General features: G+C 34.4%; 1 protein-coding gene across 4 annotated transcripts in view; it reads right to left on the reverse strand.

Moving 5' to 3' along the window:
* The window catches only part of LOC111146997 (diaphanous related formin 3), a 517296-nt gene that overhangs the window by 275377 nt on the left and 220311 nt on the right, over positions 1–21608 (reverse strand). For all 4 annotated transcript variants that reach the window (XM_022502826.1, XM_022502825.1, XM_022502824.1 and 1 more), the window contains 3 exons: positions 13865–13960; positions 7824–7918; positions 3637–3738 (listed from right to left, as the gene is read on the reverse strand). In XM_022502826.1, coding sequence (XP_022358534.1) covers positions 3637–3738; positions 7824–7918; positions 13865–13960 — 293 coding nt within the window. The remainder of the gene's footprint in view (positions 1–3636; positions 3739–7823; positions 7919–13864; positions 13961–21608) is intronic.

Here is a 21608-nt window from a genome sequence, read left to right on the forward strand (position 1 = left end):
ATATTTTAAAAAGAAAGCTTCAGGAACATAAAATTTCATGACTATTTGTATTTCTCAATAGCCTATTTGTATACCACACTCTATAACAGGACACAGGACACATATTTTAAAAAGAAAGCTTCAGGAACATAAAATTTCATGACTATTTGTATTTCTCAATAGCCTATTTGGATACCACACCCTATAACAGGACACAGAGTCCTAAAAAGTTGTATCTAAGTAATACATGACAAAAGTTAAAGCATATTTCTAACTTACATGTTATATCTTATATATTCGAATTGGTCTTCAATTGACATTGGTTACTAGCATTTTTGGATGTTTACTTTTGCACATTGCCTTTCTATCAAAGAGAAAATAAACAAATGCCAATGTCCTGCTGGAGCTGCTTTTTATTGTTTTATGTAATTCTTTAGTGGAATTAAGATCAATTATAAAACACAAACAACTATAGTGATTTTATTCTATCAAATTTTGATGCTGGTTGAAATGGAACACACCTTTCCAAGAAATCTGTATGTAATTCACATGAATCAAATCAGTACATTCATATTAGTTGATGAAAGAAAAATTTAAACTGGCAAATAATATAATTGTAGAGTTATAACTGACTTTTTTTAAGTTAGAGTTGGAGAGCGAGAGAGCAAGAGGAAGGGGGGAGGGAAAAGAGAATCTTAAGCAGGCTCCACGCCCAATGTGGAACCTGACGTGGGGCATGATCTCACGTCCCTGAGATCCTAACCAAGAGTTGGGACAACAAACTGGCTGAGCTACCCTTAACGATTTTTGTTAAAATGAAAACAATATAGAAATCACTATCAGGTTATAGAACCTGAATACGACACAGAGTTAAAAGTAAGTCTCTCTTGGGTGAAAATGAAAAGGCAAGTGTGGGCCTTTTGGGGGGGTGCAAAGGCTATCCTAACCCTTGCCTATTCCTTATCTGTGAAACATTGATGGTTTTTAGGTAAAAATAATTAGTACTTTAAATCTAAGTTTAGTCAGTGAGTAAATATTCTTCTACAAGATCAAAGTCATGTAGGAATCTGCAGTTACCCCAAAGTAATAGACCATCTTTGATAAAAACATAATTAAATTTATTACTTTAAAAGTGAAACAATATAATCGGAATCAAAGAAATATACATGATTATTATAACCAGTTCCCTAAAACCACCAAATCATGTTACTTATATTACCCTGATAAATTGAAAAAAATACTACTCTTTAAAGAAACAATATTGAGCTTTTAATTCAGAAAGTACCAAAAACTCCAGGCATTCCACAGTGTTCTATAATTTTTGGCCATCATATTTTTTGGTAATTCTCAAGTACTGTTTAGAACTTTAAGCAGGTTTCCCCCTCTTTTTTTGGTGAGGGGGAGAGGTGTCTGAGAAGTAGAGGGAGATTGGCAGTGATGACAAGTTGCAATGGAAGAAGGTAAAGTTGAAGAACATTACTGTTTGACAAAATAAATAAATAAATACAAATACACACACACACACACACACACACACACTGTATTTCCCCCCTCAAATTTCTTTTTCCTTTCTTCATGAAAGCAATTATGTCTTAAAATTTTAGTACCACACAAACTAGAACTTACAAAAATGTCTTCAAGAATATTCACTATCAACATATAATAAAGCACTGATCATATTATTTATAGCCAATGTTTTTCAATAGAACTACTCTTTCTACATTAAATTTCATTTGCAATCAGGTACGACCCAGCATAGCATGTATAGATTCAAGGTCAACTTTGAGTCGAGATGTCTCGAAATGGAAGTGGTCCATCTCTGTCTAAAAATCAAAACTATAACCTCTAGCACTATGATAATACTGCTTGTAAATCATGGCTCTTTGAAGTGAACTCCAGATTTTCAAAGAAGGGCATAATCTGGCTATTTTAAATACACCTAAAATAACTGCAAGTTTGAGCTCATTCTTCTGTGAAAATCACTAAAACATGGCAAGAATTTTACATTTTCTCTGTGATGATGCTCAGTGTAAAATGTTACTTGCTAAATATGCATTTTCACATAAGCTTGTGTGTGTTTCAGATTTAATGTGAATGGGAAATACTTTAAAACTGTAATTTTACATTTTGTAATCTTCATTCAAGAGTCAAAAGAGATGGGCAAAAAAGTCTGTGGTTAAAAACTTAATGCAAATTCTCCCTTACTCACTTATTCCCAATGGAAGACAGGGATCAAATAGGGATCGAAAGAAAGACAATGTGATCAGGTAATAGAATATAAAGCAAAGAAGGAAATACAGAAGAAAGAGAAAAAGAGAAGATAAAATGGTACTCTAGAGAACTGGGTAAGAAAAAAGAAAAACATTTTTGTAAATAAGTTAAAAAAACTTTATAATCAAAATTTTAAGACAATGAATAGGGGAAAACCCTTTATTTTCCCCTTTCTGTGTTCTAATCAGAGTTTTGTGAATTCAGGAAGGGGACAAGTGCTGTGGAGAGGGGTGAGGAGAAGTGCTGTGGAGAGGGGTGAGGAGAATGGGTTTATGAAGGGACAGGAAATAGTTCAAGAACAAATGCCTACAACATGCAAAATATGGTATGCAGACAGTCCTTTAGTTTGTCAACCCAAATTTTCAAAATTATATCAAATACAATTCTATCATATCCCTGGAGGTTGGTAATAGAACTGAAGATAAAAGGGAAATAAAGAATCTTACATATAAAAAAGAAATGGGAGCACCTGGGTGGCTCAGTTGGTTAAGCATCTGCCTTTGGCTCAGGTTATGATCCCAAGGATCGAGCCCTGTGTCAGGCTCTGTGCTCAGTGAAGAGTCTCTTTCTCCCTCTCTCTCTGCCCCTCCCCCTGCTTGTTTCTCTCTCTCTCCCTCTCTCTCTTATTCTCTCTCAAATAAGTAAAATCTTTAAAAAAATTAAAAAGAAATGAAACACTAAAGTATTGTCATGATGACTAAACGTAACCAACCTCAAAATGATAATAGTAGGAAAAAAGAACAGAAGAAAGCTTGATAAAATCTTAATTTTAAGTTGCAACTCAGCTAATATATAACATTGGCAAGTATTTTCACCTCTTTGGACCCCAACTTCTATAAAATAGGAGGCTGGAGGGAGATGATTATCAAGGGGTCTCAAAGATTTTTTCTTAAAAAGGTATTCATTTCTCATCTTCATTGCCAAGAAAGAGACTGTATTTCTAATTCGAGTCCAAAATAGGAGATGAATGGAGGTGAACGACAGAACAAGAAACTGAAGCTATTCTTGCAATATGTTGGAATACACAGCTTCAGAATAAAACATAAATATACCCTTCTGCCATAGGAGTGCAGTTTTCACCTTACATTCTGACATGAAAGAGAGCACGCACACACGCACACACGCACACACACACACACACACACACAATCATGCTCATGCTTCTAAAAAACTCCTTGGATTTCCCTTAAGGCTACAGTTTCAATATATATATTCGAAATCAAGATAATTTTTCATAAATATCCTGAGATTAAAAAAAGGCAAGATGGACACTGAAGGTTTATGAAACAATCCTGATGGGAAAAGGCCTGACCTTTCCTTTCCGGTGTGGCACAGTATAAAACCCCCACCCAGAAGAGCAAACGCTGAGAGATGGACGGTACTTACCACAACAGCAAACTGCTCGGGTTCACATAAGTTGTTATAGTCATTCTTGAACTGAGACAATGAACTTAACTGTTCTTGATCAGGAAGATGTTTTATTAGGTTCTAAAAATTAAAACCACAAGAAAATATCTTCACCAAATGTGCTTTTGAATTCTAGAAAGACTTATTAATCAACTATGGGAAAGAAACCACTGAAAAAGTCAACCTTTCCTTTTGGTTCTAGGTAACCTCAGCCTTGTACTCAGCCTTATACTACATTCTCTGCATCCTGAAAGCAGTCAATTTTCCTCTTCTCTCTCCAGAGTTATATATTCAAATCAAGTGCTACTGAATGTTTATTTGATTAACCATAAAACTGAGAAAGAAAAACTCAACCTACACCAAAGGAACAGATTTCTCACCTGGGTAAATGTGATCAATTACATTTCAGCTTTAGGGAATTAAATGTCAGAAATTTCAGGCAAAGCCAAACATTTTAACGCTTCATTCAAGGGGATAAAAGAAATTATCATACTGCTACTAAAAGGCAAGAAAAAGAAATGAAATTCAGGAAATTTTAACGAAACTGTTTGCAAGATTTAATGAACATGATTATAGTTTTAATAATAAAAATTAAAGTATCTCTAAAACAAACTTTTCTGATGGGAAGGTAAACTTGGGAAGGCACTGAAGACACAGAATGATACACTTTGCAGATAAAAAGCCTATAGGGAGCGCCTTTAGGAACTTAAGTACCCATGGTCTTTTGCCTATATCATCAGCTGTCCAGAAACCACAGGCTCTGGGTTATTTCAGCTCCTTTGTCTTTTATCCATGGCCTTTCCCAAGCCACACATTTAGACAAGAGAAACACTCCCAGTGGAGAAAGGCCAAATAAACACACAAATTATCTTCTCTGTTAGAATTTTAATGATTACACAATCCTGGAGACAAAGTCTATACAGATCCTCTGTATCAAAATAAAATTGACTATAACAGTGTCATAAGCAAGTTAGTGTCCTGATATTAAAATTAAGAAAAAGAGTGGGTGGTGCTCACAACTCCAGATTATAACATCAGTATACTCTGTACAAACCCAAGTCAAGTATAAGTTATAATTAAGCCTACATCATGCTATATATATATATATATTTATGGGGAAAAACTCCCCCCCAAAAGGTGTCATTAGTTAAAAATAATGTTAGAGGACATTCTATATCAAAGGAGTTAGATCAAAGAACAAGTTTTGGACTCACTGTGTACCTTTGGAAAAAAACTTGGTTGACTGGCCAAAAACAAACAAAAAAAGTGACAATTTAAGATCATCCCTAAAAAAGTATTTACTATTAAAACTACCAACTGAATAAAAGCAATAGAGGATTTTTCCATACAAATAGAAATTTCTCTTATGAAAATTGCCTGAGGCCCAAAGACCTGGTTAATGTTTCCTTCAACCATTCTAGCTGACAGCTGGATTATTTAAGCTATTTACTAACCAGGCCTCTGAATTTCTTCAGGATCCTTTTAGATGACCATCAAATCCCCTTAGATATCTGTAGTTCACATATAATTAACCTTTTATCATGAATTTATTAATTTTTCACTTCATTAGCTTTGCTTTGTAATGAAACTCTTATGATTTGTAAGAATAGAGGCCCAGACTTCCTTGGTCTCTCCCTTTATCAAATTTACCATCCTTTCACAAATCTTAAGGTCCTATCAAACTAAACTTTTTGCAGTTGCTCCCACCCCCCCAGCTTTTCCCTCACAGCACAGGGAATTATTAGGGCCAGAATAACGACACCTGCTACATTACTCACATGGTCCTACTGCCTTTTCTACATCCATACTGTATCCAACCCTGAAGAACCCTCACTTCTATACATGCACACATGTAAGAACCCTCGCCTCCACACATGGCACAGCACTCCCCTAGCACAGCCTATACATCTTAAAATCAATTAATCCTGATCCAGTCATGTTTATTTCATGTTTATGCAAATGTCATTTCCCTTGCCAAACTATAAATTCCATGTCTAACTGAGCCTGACATAATGCCCTGCACATAGTAGGTATAATAAAATATTTGCTAAATGAATTAATTACTAGATGACAAATGAAGGCATGTGGGTAAAGAATGAGGTAGAGAGCTGACATCAAAAACAGCATACTAAAAAAACAACAACAACAAACAACATATTACTGACATCTGGTTATATATGAATAAGTAACAAGAAATGACGGAAGAAAGTTAAGATTGTGAACAGAGCTTACCAAAATGGTGATTAATATCGAGTAATGTTTTCTCTATGCCCTTTTCAAAATCGGCAGTTTTTCACTTTACAATTAGGATCATATTTTTTAAATCAGACTTCAAAGAGCATGAAATTCTTATTTTTTAATATATAAATACTCAAACTAAGTCTTAGATCTTAAATCCCCAAAACACGTTTTATATTAGTAGGTGTGGTAGGCAGGATGACCTAAACCACATCCTCCAAGATGTCCACACCTAATCCCAAGAACTTGTGGAAATATGAGGTTACATGGCAAAGGGAAATCAAGGTTGTTATCAGCGGACCTTAAAATAGGAAAATTTTTCTGTATTATCTAAACTGCCAAATGTAACCACAAAGGTTCTTACCAGTGAAAGAGGGAAACAGAATAATAGAGCCAGAGGGAGATGTGATTACAAAAGAAAGAAGAGAGAAAGGCAACATTGCTTCAGAGTTAAAGAAACGTGTCCCAAGCCAAGGAATGTGGGCAGCCATGAGGAGCCAGGAAAAGAATCTTTTTCTAAATCCTGTAGAAAAGAATGTAAGCCTAGCCTAGTCATAGACTTGACTTAAGCATGGTAAGTAAGACACACACCAGATTTCTGTTCAATAGAAATGTAGGCTGATACATTTGTGTTATTTTCAGCTACTAAAGTTGTGGTAAATTTGTTATAGCAGCAATAGAAAACTAATATATCAAGAAATTTTACAGAACTGGATGATCTTTGGACATGAACTTAAAAAAATCCAAATTCTTCCCCCATCTCTACCCAAGAGCCACCTGAACATCCAACACATTCATATAATCAAGTTAAAAGCTACTTTGTAAATATTCAACAAACACATTAGGAAAAACACAAACATGTATTAAGTAGAAAAATTTCCTTTAAGGAACTTGAAGTCTATTCCCAACAACAAGGTCCATTTATAGTCTAAAGTAAATTAGACAAAAAACTAGTAAAAAGAAAGTGCCAGAGGATGAAACCTTCAAGAGTTACTGAATCGTTTGTTTGGGAGTCTCAACGACTCAAAGGGCAAACTCCTACTGGGATTATGTCACAACCATATTGGGAAGACAAGGTAGGAGGGGCAAGTCAAAGGCTGCTAAAGATACCATCTACTGATGTAAATGTCTGAAATAATTTTAAAGATGTGCTGACACTAACAAATAATCTCTGGTTTCATTTTATTGCTAAAAAAACATCCTTTTTCCAAGTACATCCATTATAAGAATGAAAGATAGTAAACAGATTATTCTCTCCCTATATATTTTGTGGTTTGATTCGCCAATTTTACATTTTATCAAGATATGCATTATTGATGCCTTATGTGGAATTCAGCAAGTAACTCTGGCCCCACACTAGCGTTCCTTAAATACTACTGTGGGTAAAAACGATTATGAAAAACCTCGTAGCCTCCTGAATGGATTCAGAATACTATGCCCACAATTTCTAGTACTCATAGGAACACCAACGACTCAAGGGAGGGTTGTTCATAAAGCTAAATTCAAATAAAGAGAACACTCCCTCTATCTTCTATACCAAATCATAATATGACTTCATAAGACAAAAGTCTAAGAAAAACATATTCTAAAAGGATTATACAAATAAACTTTAATTAACATATTACTAAACTGAACTGTAACCAAAACAAAAACATGTATGTAAAATTAAACAAGTTGCCTTTCAGAAAGAGTCATTTAAAATAATTGAAATGTAATCATTTTGATAGCATTATATTTGGTTTGCAGTTAAGAGAAGATACAGAGTTTTATCTCCTGGCAAAGCAGAAGTTATGCTAAAACTAATTATGCAGCAATGATTTTCCAGTTGAATGATTTGGTTTAAGAATTTTGCTTCACTTACAGATTTCTATTTAATGAGAAGCTTGCAATGAAGTATTGGAATTTAAGCTCTCTGCCAGTTTGTTTACCTGAATCATAGACTCTGCCAACTGTGTTTCATCCACTTCCAATATCATCATTTTGATTTCCTCATATGGTACCCGAAAAGAGCTCAGGAAGATTGCTAAAAGGAGGAGAGAGAGGCTCATGATGAGTAAGGGAAGGAAAGCATTTGAGACGTAGTTCTATATAAAAAATCAAAAATAATTCGTAAAATGAGAGACTTGAAACATTAAACGTAATTACTAGGGGGAAACTTTCATTAGCACATTTTCTACTCTAGGTTTAGAACTACTATTTAAGCAACAGTCCTTTATTATTATGCTGGTTACAAGGTTGATTTTTAATGCTTAGTTATTAGCCTATCACAGAATGGTGCCAATTTTCATGTGATTAAAAAAAAAATCCTGAAATAGATTTGGTATGCCATAAAAATATCACATTGTAATAAAAAGAACTATGAAACTCCAAGATGCACATGTAATATTTGTCTAAACACGTATGTTATTAGCTTGTATAATATCTTCCAGCCCTACTAAGTAGTTCACAAAAAAATAGTTTAACAGCTAAGTAGTGCATTAACACTATTGTAAGTTATAAGAGCACTTCCCTGTTTCAAAATATTATACACAATATCCCAGAAATATAGCCTCTGCATGTAACTAAAGCTTGAATATCCAATATTGGAAAACAAATTTTCCTGGAAAACTATCCAAATGGATTAGATTGGGTAACATATCCAATATAGATTGGATAAAATTACTAAGAATTTCAACTTTACATTAGTAGTAGTGGGCTACCCCTAGCCCACTAATTTATTTTATATGCTGAACTTATGTCATTTTGTCTGTAGGTATTTTCATAGACAGCATGTTTGGCAAGGCTGAGAAAACATGGTCTACTTCTTTCGTGAAGGCTGTATTCCATATACCTGAGGATACCATGGATCATCTACAGATAAGCAACAAGGGTACCGTCTGTGTTCTCATCACCAGCTTTGTTGACACATTTCTGAATGCAAATAGTCATAAATATGGGAAAGCAGTGCTAGAAACTATGGATGGGTAGAACCCTTAATATCCCAACAAAATGGGATAACAAAATTGTATAAATGTTATTGCAACAGAGATTAATGGAATTCTAACAGGATAACCCTGTAGTAGACACTTAAAAAAAGCACAAAAATATGCTAACTATATGATCTCAAAGAAATCATCAGTAAGTAATTGATGGGTAGAGAAAAATCTAAATCTATACATCATGTACAAAACAAGTTGTATATGACTGTAGAATTAGATGCAAATATTAATAAAAGTGAATATTAAAAGAAATTTAACATGCCAATTTAGCTTCTTTATGGTAAGAGAACATCTAAAGCATAAAAGTTGGAAAATATGTGAAAAGATTGGTATCTGACACCATAAAAGGGAAACCCATTGAAGCACCAAAACAATTAAAAAGCAAGGAAGTTGAGGGGATAAACCCGCCTCAAGATTGAAAGCATTTGTTTTTTCCTCATTTAGGATACCCTGAGATCTAAAAAGTAAAATGAGCAAAATATACATAACCTTTATTAAAAGAGTAAGAAAAAAAAGACAAAAGAAAAGTAATAATTTGTTAAACCTTAACATAAGCAAACTGAAAAGGTAAATTGTTAAAATATACCTGAATTGCAAATTTAGTAAGATTAAGCAGAATCTTTGAAATTATTAATTCCCTTTGAGAAGCAATAAATTTCACTCAAGAAACCTAGTCTATGGATACAACATAGAAATATAGAAAAGATTGTAACATTAAATACAAAGATCAAAGAATAAAATTACTCTGAAGCATAACATAGTTATTGAGAGGAAAAAAAATACATACTTTTATATACTTAAGCAATGTGGAGAAAAATGCCCTTGAAATATCTATCTCCTCCATCCTGAAAAGGATTTTTTTTTTATCTTAATCAGGAAATACCTATCTAGACTATGCTAATAATGTGATTTATGATGGGAGGGTTTGGGTCACAGTATTAGCCTGACCTCTCAAGGGTCTGAAAACTAAGGTCAGTCGTGCAGGGGTTCACCCATAACCAAGACCTAGTAAAAATGCTGGATGCCAAGGCTTAAGTGAGCCTCCTGGTTGGCAATAATTAGTGGGTATTATTATTCATCATTTCTGGGAGAACCTAGAGCTGTCCAGGGCTAAAAATTTGACCCTCAAAACTCTCCTGGACTCTGCCCCATGTACCTCTTTCCTCAGCTGACTTTTAATCTGTATCATTTAAGCTCGAGTCAAATAGCTTTCATTGAGTTCTGTGAGTCCTTCTAACAAATTATCATATTTAAGAGTGGTCTTGGGGACCCCCAAACTTGTGACTGGTGTCCAAAGTAAAGATGGCCTTGGAGATTTAAAAAAAAAAAAAAAAATGCAGAAAAAAACCTTATATGAGCTCACACACTTTTGAAGTATATATATATAATATATATACATGTGTATATATATACATATGTATATATATACACATGTATATATATTATTTTTATATATAATATATATATTATATATACAACATGTATATATACAGCAAATATATATGTATATATGTGTGTGTGTGTATATATATATATATATACACAAAACATGCATAATGAAAACAGTAACATATCAAAATAAGATAAAAGGCTAATAGAAGAGTTTACTTTGGGAATGGACATAATTTATTGTTTGTCTTTCTTCTATATTTCTAATTCACCCACTGCTTTCAGGTATTGATTATTATATAGTTAAAATAACATATACATCATGTTATTGTTATAAATAACATGTCTGTATTTATAAAGACTGAACTATGTCATTTTTATAACTTATGAATAAGATTTTAGGAACATTTGCTCTAAGGTAAAAAAAAAAAAAAGACAGAAGAGTTGAAAATGGCCTAATGTATAACACAAAATTCAGAAGACAAGCCTAGACCTTTAAAAAACAAATTAAAAGTTACTGAGAATATGAGATACTCATTTAAAGCCTCCAAAAGACCCATTAAAGTGAGTATTTTTACTAACATGCATCTTATCCTTCAAAATGTGATTATATAGATCCCAGTGGGAAACTGAGTTCAGTGAAGAAGTGTAAAGTGTGCAGATTTGGAACCAGTCACACATGTTTTCTTCAAGGGAACTTATAAATATTTAAACCTTTACATTAATGCATAGATTCCAGGGTTCCTCCCTTTATAGCTCTAATACTCCAAAAATCTGGTAAAGCATATGAACCTTGTAAAACTCCTAAGGCATCTCTTGAGCCTGGAGTGGCTACAATTCAACCTTTTATGCTGAGCCCAGGGTTTTGCCAAACCCTTTATGAACTCAAATACAGGGAGAACCTAACACACATTTGAATAAATACGTAAATAAAGGAGTAGATTTTTAGATCCTTTCTTCAAAATGTTATCAAATATTTCAGTGAAGAGAAATCTAAGACAGAGTATCTCAGATCTCCAAGTGACAACATAGAGCCTTGTCACTATCACAAGACTCTTTTCAGAATTCAGTATCTCAAAGGACTGAATTTCACAGACAAAAACCAGCTGTGAATCAGACTATAATTATAGGTTGTTAAAGCTTCTTAAAGCTTGAATCATAACACTTGCTACAATCGAAGAGGGCAAGAAGAATCCAGAAATGGATTACATCATAATATGACATGGTTTAAATTCTGGACTTCTCAATCTTAAATTTTAAAATGTGTTTGACAATAAAATGGATGGATCTATATTCTCTAGCTAAAATAAAACAAAACAAAAATAATATCCTCTGTATAATATGATTTTGTTTTCTCTAAACGGGAATAGTATAACCTATACCTACTGACCATTTTCAAAATAAACCACCTTATTCAAGTCACTGAACTGCTATACCCACCCATAACGTCAATCTTCCTACCTCTGTGATAGGGTTATAGTAAAGATTAAAGGGCCAAATATAAAACTAACACATAAAGGTAATCAATAATCATTAGCCATTATTAAATTTGAAATCCCATTTAGCACATGTTCTGTCACATATAAAGAATACCAAAGTCAATTATGCAACTTTGAGTTGGATATCAGTGCTTACTTATCATGGCTGACCCATCTGAAAAGAATTCTATTAAAAATGCTACTTCTTGGGACGCCTGGGTGGCTCAGTTGGTTGGACGACTGCCTTCGGCTCAGGTCATGATCCCGGAGTCCCGGGATCGAGTCCCGCATCGGACTCCCAGCTCCATGGGGAGTCTGCTTCTCCCTCTGACCTTCTCCTTGCTCATGCTCTCTCTCACTGCCTCTCTCTCAAATAAATAAATAAAATCTTAAAAAAAAAAAAATGCTACTTCTTGGGGTGCCTGGGTGGCTTAGTCGGTTAAGGATATGACTTTGGCTCAGGTCATGATCTGAGGGTATAGGGCTCTCTGCTCCACAGGAGTCTGCTTGTCTCTCTCCCTCTGCCCCTCCCCCTGCCCAAGCATTCTCTTTCCCTCTCTCAAATGAATAAATAGATTTGCAGGTAAATAAATAAATAAAATGGTATTTCTTCAGGATCCCTAACGTTATTTACAGTTCAACCTAGGAATCAGTAACCCAAGTCATGGACACTTTTCAGGAAAAAATCTCTTTCCGATCCCAGAGAATAGAACTTTTTGAGATTATCTAAGTTAATAATGCTTTGAAGTCAATGTTCCTTTAAAGGGGAAAATTCCCTGAAATACCTGTATTATGTAACAGTCCCCAAAATCTCAGGAGTCTAAGCATGCGCACATATACACATACATACACAAATCATTTCTAATTCAGACTACATGTCCATTACACATCAGAAAGATTCCTGACACAATCTTCACATCAGGGTGATGGATACCATTTTGACTGCCATTCTGGGGTGTAGGAGAAAGAACACTGGAGTTTCTCACATCAGCAATAAATGCTTCCACACAAAAGCTACCTCATCTCCACTTACACTGTCATTGACCCAAGCAAGTCACATGGTGACATCGACCTTCAAGAGTGTAGGGATGTGCAATCAATTTGTGCCCAGAAACCGAGTAGTATCTTGGCACACCCACAATGCAGGAAAGGGGTGGCCCTGTCATGGTAAGCAGAAAAGGAAGGAGATCTCAAAACTTTCACAGAAGGAATGCCAACTCTGTCTTTTATGCTTACTGCCTCCAACAAAATTCCTTCTTTAATCGATAGCATGGATCTTTAGCCTCACACCAAAGAATTTTTGTTCCCAATGCTTGTTAAAAGCTCTCTTGAGGCATGTAATAATTGAAAGGCAGACTAAAAGCCATGTTAACTTTCCATGCCTCTAGATTCTGCACATTGTATTCCTCTCACAACATCAGAAAATAATATATACATAGGGTATTATCTCAGTTCCAAGCAAACTATCTTTGATGCATTTAAGTTACGGTTAGAAATGAGTTAGAAGCAAAACTCTTTGCCCTCTCCTCCCATAGTAATTCAGTCAGGGAGACAATTCAATACTAAGTATTTAGCTCCTGTAACAGTAATTAAATCTAAAATATTTCCAGTCATTACTTTTGAGGAAAGGCTTTGAACTGCTCAGATGGGATAATGGAATTCATTTTATTCATCATCCTAATTTCCATTAATATTCCAACCTCTTTTGTGTGTGATCAAGTATCAAAAATAATAGAGATTCGAAGGTATAAAAGAAAAAATCTGCTACCACTTTTTAAAATGTTATGTCATCACCTAAATTTCTTAACTTGTTATTTATATACTTAGACAAAGTATATAGAAGATAGATTTTAGAATATATCTAAAATATATAGATTTTAGTTATAGAAGATATATTTTTATTCTAAATACTTTTCTTAGCTTTATTTTCTAATGCATATTAATTTTTTGAGGAATTTAACCCATAAATATCCTAAAGGAAAGGAATTATCTTTGAAGTTATTATGCAAATAATAAAATATTAAAATAACGAAATGAAAAAGAAGTCATAAAGAAAATGAAATAATTTACAGGAACTACTTCCAGTGTTTTGCTATTGTAATAGTACTGAAGTTTCATACGTACAAAGGTTCTGGGCAATTTTAGAGTCTAAAAATTTAAGCTCCTTAATTTTTTTCTTGATAGCTTTCTTCTCTTCAAAATCTTCCTCTTCTCTTCTCTCTGTAAAACCAAGGATAGATCCATGTCAGTAAGGCATTCAGTAGCAAAAGGACAGGTTGTGAACTATTATTTAAAAAAAAAAAAAAAGATAGAATTCTTTTAAATAACATTGTTAGAAAAATAACACCCCAAGACCTAGACTGTTTCAGATAGGCACTGATCGTTCTTATGCTACAAAACCTTAGAGTAGATACCGGAAGGTCTAACAGCAAAAACAGAACTGATATGCTTTATTGGAAACCAATGCCACTGGGTACAAGAATGAGTATACTTACTTAGCTTATTTGAACCATATACAGGAAACGATTATAAAAATGAGTATACTTATACTTAAGGTAGGTTAAGAAGTTAGCTCTAAGAGTGCTAAGCAATCACACAGTTATTTTATGTCTGAGAGATCACACTTACTTAAAAACATAGCCTCTACTAAACTGGAAGAGTAGGTGGTTTATAATTTGTTTTCCAAATCTTTGAAAACAGTCAAAATTTGACATTTAGCTTATTTATATGAGGACTTCAGAAGCAAAAAATGCATCTGACCTCCCTATCCTTAGTAAAAAGCCAGAGAATAAATGTATCATGCTAAACATCAATCTGAGACCTGTCCTTACAGCAAGGTACAGGACAGTCAAGGTTAAGAGCTGGAACCAATAGCGATCCTATCATCTTCCCTCTCCTTTGTATCCACGGATACCACTTCTGGGTCAAAGCTAGTCATCTCGCAAAATTAGAATCTTGATAACAAAAAATAATGGACTGAAGTGTTTTAGGTATGTCCAAATAAATCACAAATACCAGGGAAAAGAGCTTCCAAAAGCATCTTCATATATATAAGATGGCACATTATCACTACATTATATCAAAAAAGACTATTATAATTGCATGTTTTGGTACACAGTGTGAGACAGGGATCAACTTTTATATTTTTCAAAATATTTATTAAGTAATTATTTTATTAGTCATCTTTCTCAACTGATTTCATATTACACTTTTATCCTATACTTGTTTTTCTGAGCTTATAATTCTGTATCGCTGTTTGAAGTACTATATCTTAATTGAATGTTCAAATTATTTTTTTTCCGTTTTTAAATTTTCTTCCCTTTTCTCATTTATTTTTCCACATGACCATTAGAGCAACTCAAGAGTTCCAGAAATAAAATTCATTTGAATTGTATTTGACTCATGAGGCATTTGTAAATAGATTCAAGGAGATTTGATATGTTGACAATTTTCAAAATTCCCAGTCATCAACATGACATGTGTTTATAATTATTCAACTCAGCACAGTGTTCTTTGTCAGCAACCTGTACATTCATTGTTTGTGTTAGGGGTCCTGAATATATCTAAATTATATACTCTTAAATATTCAGATGGGAGACAGAGAGATTGGTTAATTCTACCTTTCTCACTGTACTTCATAACTAGTTACTCCTGGAATATAGAAACTTTGTTGAATTTTACATTAATGTTTTATAATCAGCAACTTTACTTATTCTTTCATTCAAATGAATATTAAGCACCAATTAAAAGGGACTGTGCTATGCAATGTAGATATAATGTTAAACAAAATAGAGATATCTTGGCCTCACAGAATCTAGAGACCAAAAGTGGTGAATGAGAAGCAAATGTCAACTACAATACCTAGATAAGTCTGCAATGTTTTGATAAGAACCACACTGGAATAAAGAACCTCATAACCCATACTTACCGTGACGGTCTTCATATAATAAATGATGCCTAATCAAAAGCTTGAGAGAGAAAAGGAGTTAGGCGTAAGAGAAGGTTTTGGGGTGGTAGGAGGAAGTATCAGGCAATGAAAGGATAGTGTCTGAAGGTCTCAAGCTGCAAGAACTTGAAAGGCACAGAAAGAAGTGAGAACAATAAGGGCAGAGAATATTGTGTGGAAGTAAAGGACATGAGAAACTACCATAGGTACCATATCATGCAAAACCAGGTACCATATCAAGCAGTTACCGTATCGTGCAAAACCTTTTAAGCAAGGTTAAGAAATCTGGATTTTATCCTCCACGCAATGAAAAGAGCCACCAAGGTTCAAGTACGTGACAGACATCAAAAGAACTGCATTTTAGAAAAAACTCAGGCTCTTCAAAGTGAAGTGAAAGAATGGCAAAAGTAATACAGCAATCCAAAGGAGAGTAACTGGTGCCCTCATCTATAGCAGCAGCCACTGGGATGAAAAGAAGGGATGATTTCCAAGAGTAGAATCCAGCCCACATCAGTTTCCTGAATTCCAGATTGAATATCCAAGGGCCTACTCTCAACATCATCTCTACTTGGATGTCTGGCAGCCACCTTCACTGAAACTGAACTGAGCAGAATATGGGCAAAGGGATACGAAGCAGCAAAGCTTTCTGAGAGACAAAACAGGATTAAAAACAAACAAAAAATAAAAAACAAACAAAAAAAACCATACACACACACACACACACACACAGTAGAAATCAGATGATCACTCTATTAGCCAAATAGACTGATTTGGATAAAACCTAATAATAAATAATAGTAAGTATATAAATAAATAATAAAATATATCAATATAAATATATAAATAAATAATAAAACCTAATAATAAATTTGGATAAAACCATAATAAAATGTGAGATTGAAAAAAAAAAAATGAAGCCAGGTAACAGACTGCCTCAACTCAGTGTAATACCAGTGAAAATGTTTATGCAGAAGTCCTGATAAAGCAGGATCCAAATGTTGTCAACAACAATAAAGATGCATTCAAGAGGAATATGAACAAATGAGGATGTTTAATGGAAATGAAGTTCATACACAAAATCTTATTTCATGTAGCCATGGTGACATCATTTCTGTGAGCTACTAGCCAGGACAGAGTGTGGAGTCCTGCAGGCAACTCGGGCTGGGCATCTCCAACCAGGTCCTGCGTCTCCAGCCCCACCATATACCCACCACTGAACCTCACCGCAGCTTACATCCCTCCTCTAGGACCTGGAGATACTGGACCTCAAAGAGGAGGTGTGAGAAGGAAATAGAATAATAATGACCTTCCCATAACCTTCCCTCAGTCTTCACAGTGACAGGGAAATAAGAGACAAGAATCAGAGGGCCTTACTAGAGTTCATGAGCTAACAGAGGACATTTTGGACTCATCCCATCCACTGGTAGAGCTCTTCTTCTAAGGCTATTATAAAATACACTTTCACTAAAAAAAGACTCGATTTTCTCAAGATGAAGCTCTGCATCATAAAGTCAGACTATTAGTGCCGTCTATACTTGTGATCTAGCTTTTCTGCCATTAGAGGTCTGTGTTTAATCTTACTTCCTAGAGATGTTGTGTAAGAAGCCATTTTTCCAGCAGAAGATTAATACTGTTCAAAAACGGTTCTGATCACTAACACAGTATATGCCGCATTTTATGAGGGTTTTATGTCAGAATGAAGTCAAAGATGACAAAACTTTCTATGTTGCCAAGAGCCATGAACTGAAAAAGTCTTTTTTAATTACATTTTCTCTTTATTCTTTTTCTATTTTCAAAGTTTCAAAAATAGCAGCAAAATTATATAAAGGATCTCCTTTCAAAATCCTCGCTTTCATACTAAATTTTCCATTAAAAATCATAATTCCATGGTACATGGTTATACAGTTTATTCCAGTTCATTTTCCATTATGTTCTAATCAGAGTCATTAAAAATGTGACTTTTTTCAGGAGTAAGATTCTACATATTCTATCATATGTTATCTCACCACTGCAAAAACTTCTAGAACACACAGTTCTAAATGCGTAAGTAGCTAGTGGAGGCACAAAAGGTAATAGCACAGTTTTCTCTTTCCATAATGGAATATTCTAAATCAATGAATGCTACTAATAATTGTTTATTCTATTTTTATTGGTGCTTCCTGGTTAAACATAACTCATGTCAGTATGTTTTTAAAATACTACACATTTCAATTTTTTTCTGGTATTCATTTGGCACAAATGCTATTAAATTTTATGTGTTAGATGTTCACAATAAATTACCTTTGTTCATTAGATTACACTAGCCTTGAGAGGATAAAAAGAAGTGTACCCGATTAAATAAGCATTCTCTGTGACACTGAGAGAAGCCAATAAAATCAACTCAGCTACAGAAATAAAGCAAGCACATATCATGTATTTAGGAAATGACAACTGAGGCCTAGCACAATCTTCATATAAGGCAAAAGGCAGAGGCAGGAAGACATCCATAAACTACAGATTCTTTGCAATAATGGCACTTGTTTTTCTTCTAGCTTTTTAACTGTTGAGGTTCTAAGATGCTAACAGAGGGTATCAAGATTTTATAGTGTCCAGATTCTAGAAGAACCATCTGTGAAGTTTAGCCACCTCATTTCATTGATGAGGAAGCCGAAGCGCAGAGTGTATGACTTACTTGCCCACAGTGACACAAAGGGCGAGGCGGCGACCGGCCCCCTTGGGGGACAAGGAAACTGATTGCCACACTACAGGCCAAGAGCAGCCAGGGGCAGGAATGTCCACTTGAGGAAAATGATCTGCAACCCAGCACATAAGCTTCGCATTGACACTTGATAGAATTTTCCCTCTTATTACATGCTCACTGGGAGAGAAAGCAGGAAGGTGAATGGATCCGGGGGAAGAGAGAGAGAGATGCTTCGTTTCTTGAGCACAATGAGCAGGATTTAATGCTATGGAAAAAATGTACAGTTCCAAAGGGAATTCTTAATTTCACCCATCACTACCTCTCTTCAAATGGTGGTTAACAGAATGTGGTTCAGTTATCCAGCAATACATTTTGAAAGGAATATATACCTGGAAATCTCAAGGGTCAGAATTTGAGAATAATCTAATAGCTGGGGAAGGAAAATAGATTTTTGAGAGTTACTACTACCGGTGGTTGTGATAGGAGAATATTTTTCAAAGAAGATTTAGGCAGCTTGAAGGCAGAAGATATGGAATACATAGAAGAAAGTGCAAACTTGGAATGAATTATTTTTTAAGTTGGCAATACCCCGTTGGCAAAATGTCAAAGTAAATGCTTTGGTATTGAAAACCATAATTGTATAAATAGCTTTAGTCATATCTGATCTGTCAAACCCAGTTTTAGTATTTCTAGGCACATAAATAAATGACTATGAACCTAACTACATAGAAAATAAACAGAGGAGAAACAGGCTATCTTCCTACTCAAATATTAATATATGACTGCCATAACTAATCAGAGTATTTTACTAGAAAAGAGATGTCTGCCTGGCAATTCCAGACTAAGAATGATAGAATAAGAAGAGTGGCTAACACGCTAACTAAAATTTTGTGGAATAGATTATTTCAACTAGAGCAATCATCAAAAGTATAGCAAACAAATACATATTTCTCTTTATATGACATTCTATTTCAGTAACCAATGTCACAAAACAAATAGTCTTCAAGGACTTTTCTCTACAACTCAAGCCCTCTATGGACAGGGGAAAGGATTTCATTATTTCACAAATCTTTCATTAGAGTTGTATCCTTTTTTTTTTTTTTTTTAAACAGTTACTACATGTACAAGAGGAACACTAAGGTATGGGGAATGCAGTCTATTAAAAAAAAAAGTGAAAAATACACTTCAAAACTATAATGATCTCTACCTAGTTGACCTAAAATTTGCTTCCCCCCTCTTTATTCCCATATACAATAATGAGCCAATTGAAGAATGTTATAAAAACTGCTCCATTTCTAAGGACATTTGTAATCATAGAAATGAGCAATTCTGCTCATCTCAAAGGTATTTACACCACAAACTAAAAGAACCACATTCTTGAGGTCCCCTTGTATATAAACACCCCTTCTTAACCAAGATTGAGATAACAGAAATACAGGAGCTCAAACCAAAGAAAATATGAATACCCTTCAAATTCACATATTCAACAAAATGTTTAACTTAACAAGCCATGCACTGGGGAGAAAAATAACTGATTCAGTTAGGTTTATTTGTCATGTACATATTGGTATTAAATGTTATAATTAAATTAAGTTACAAATTGAGATGAACTTTGATTAAATAGACCAAAGGTATCAGTGAAGAAAATAAAGAATCAGGAAAGAGTTAAAAATTCAGTTTAAAAAAACACTGAGGCCTATTGTCACATGATCTTTCTTAGCTCATCACGATTCATAAAAACATCTCTCAGTGGTTTTTTTGTTACATATCCTCAAAATCTCCCAACTGTAAGGAACTGCTCCCTAGGAATTATTCCTGGATGTTACTGTTTCCCAGTCATGGAATACTACATGTACTCATAATACATAATTTTTCTACTAGCTATTAGTTTTTGCCAGTCCAACCTACTCCCATTTACCCTCAGCAGGTATTAGAAAGTAAAAATATATCCCTGCTAAAAGAAATTACAGAGCAAAGACTCTAAAAGTTAATGCAGGCATAGTAATGCATACACAAGAAAATGTACTAAAGGGAGGAAAAACCTATTATAAAAAGAATAAGAACTCAGTAAAGGAGGATTAAATCCAAATGAGGACAAAGGAAATTCAGGATATCTAGCATGTTGTAGAATGGAAAGACTTAATAAGCCAACTTATTAGTATTTGTACACACAGTGCTAAGCAACTTGGGAATAGAAAAAGTAACAATAAATTGTCTTAACTAAAAGGTAAGAAGCAATGCTGTACTAAACTGTGAGCAGACTATCCCTAGAGTATCAGACAGAAAAAACAAAGACAGAATTTTATCAAAATGGCGAGAGTGATTATCTAAACCTTGATAGAAGAAATGTGATCAGACATAAAAATGACCATTATTCCAAAATAATAAGAAAGAATTTCAGGTGTAAGCAGCAGAATTTTACGATGATCTTAATTAGACTCAATGACAGCATGCTTGTATTCTTCAAGATTTGTGTTTTTGCAAAAAAATGAATCAGAATGTAGAGCATTGATGCATATTTCACATTAACATTTATTTTAGTATCAGAAAAATGAAGTTTTTACCCTACCCCTATCATAAGAACCATGGACTTGTCTTCAACTATGGGCTTAACATTGCCCTAGGAAAGAAGTATATACATCATATCTGATCAAAGAATACTTTAGGGGCGCCTGGGTGGCTCAGTGGGTTAAAGCCTCTGCCTTCAGCTTGGGTCATGATCCCAGGGTCCTGGGATCGAGCCCCACATCGGGCTCTCTGCTCAGCGGGGAGCCTGCTTCCCTTCCTCTCTCTCTGCCTACTTGTGATCTCTGTCAAATAAATAAATAAAATCTTTTTAAAAAATACTTCAGAGTGGTTGTGTGTGAGCATGTGTAAAAGAGGAGGAAGTAGAAACAATACCTAGGTATCTATTCGATTCAATTATTTATTACACAGCCTTTATCATACAGCCTTTCTGGTAAGTAGTTACTCTGTCCCTCTGATAATCATGTTCGTATCTCTGATAGCTCAGTTGAAAATTCAAGTCATTTCTCCAATGTCTCAGTTATTAAATCTTTATTCCTCTGTGATCAAGGGTGCTCCAAGCTAGTATTCCAGAGCATTCTGGTCTCCAATTGGTCTACCTTGCTAGAGTTCCATTATTTGCCTGGTCTGTTTTCTAGAATCAACTAGTGCTCTTTTCTATCTCACAACCACTTGAACTTAAGATTTTTTTTTAATGTGGGCTTTTGATACGTATC

The sequence above is a fragment of the Enhydra lutris genome, unplaced genomic scaffold (assembly GCF_002288905.1).
Source record: "Enhydra lutris kenyoni isolate GAN:26980312 unplaced genomic scaffold, ASM228890v2 scaffoldscaffold15, whole genome shotgun sequence".
Lineage (NCBI taxonomy): Eukaryota > Metazoa > Chordata > Mammalia > Carnivora > Mustelidae > Enhydra > Enhydra lutris.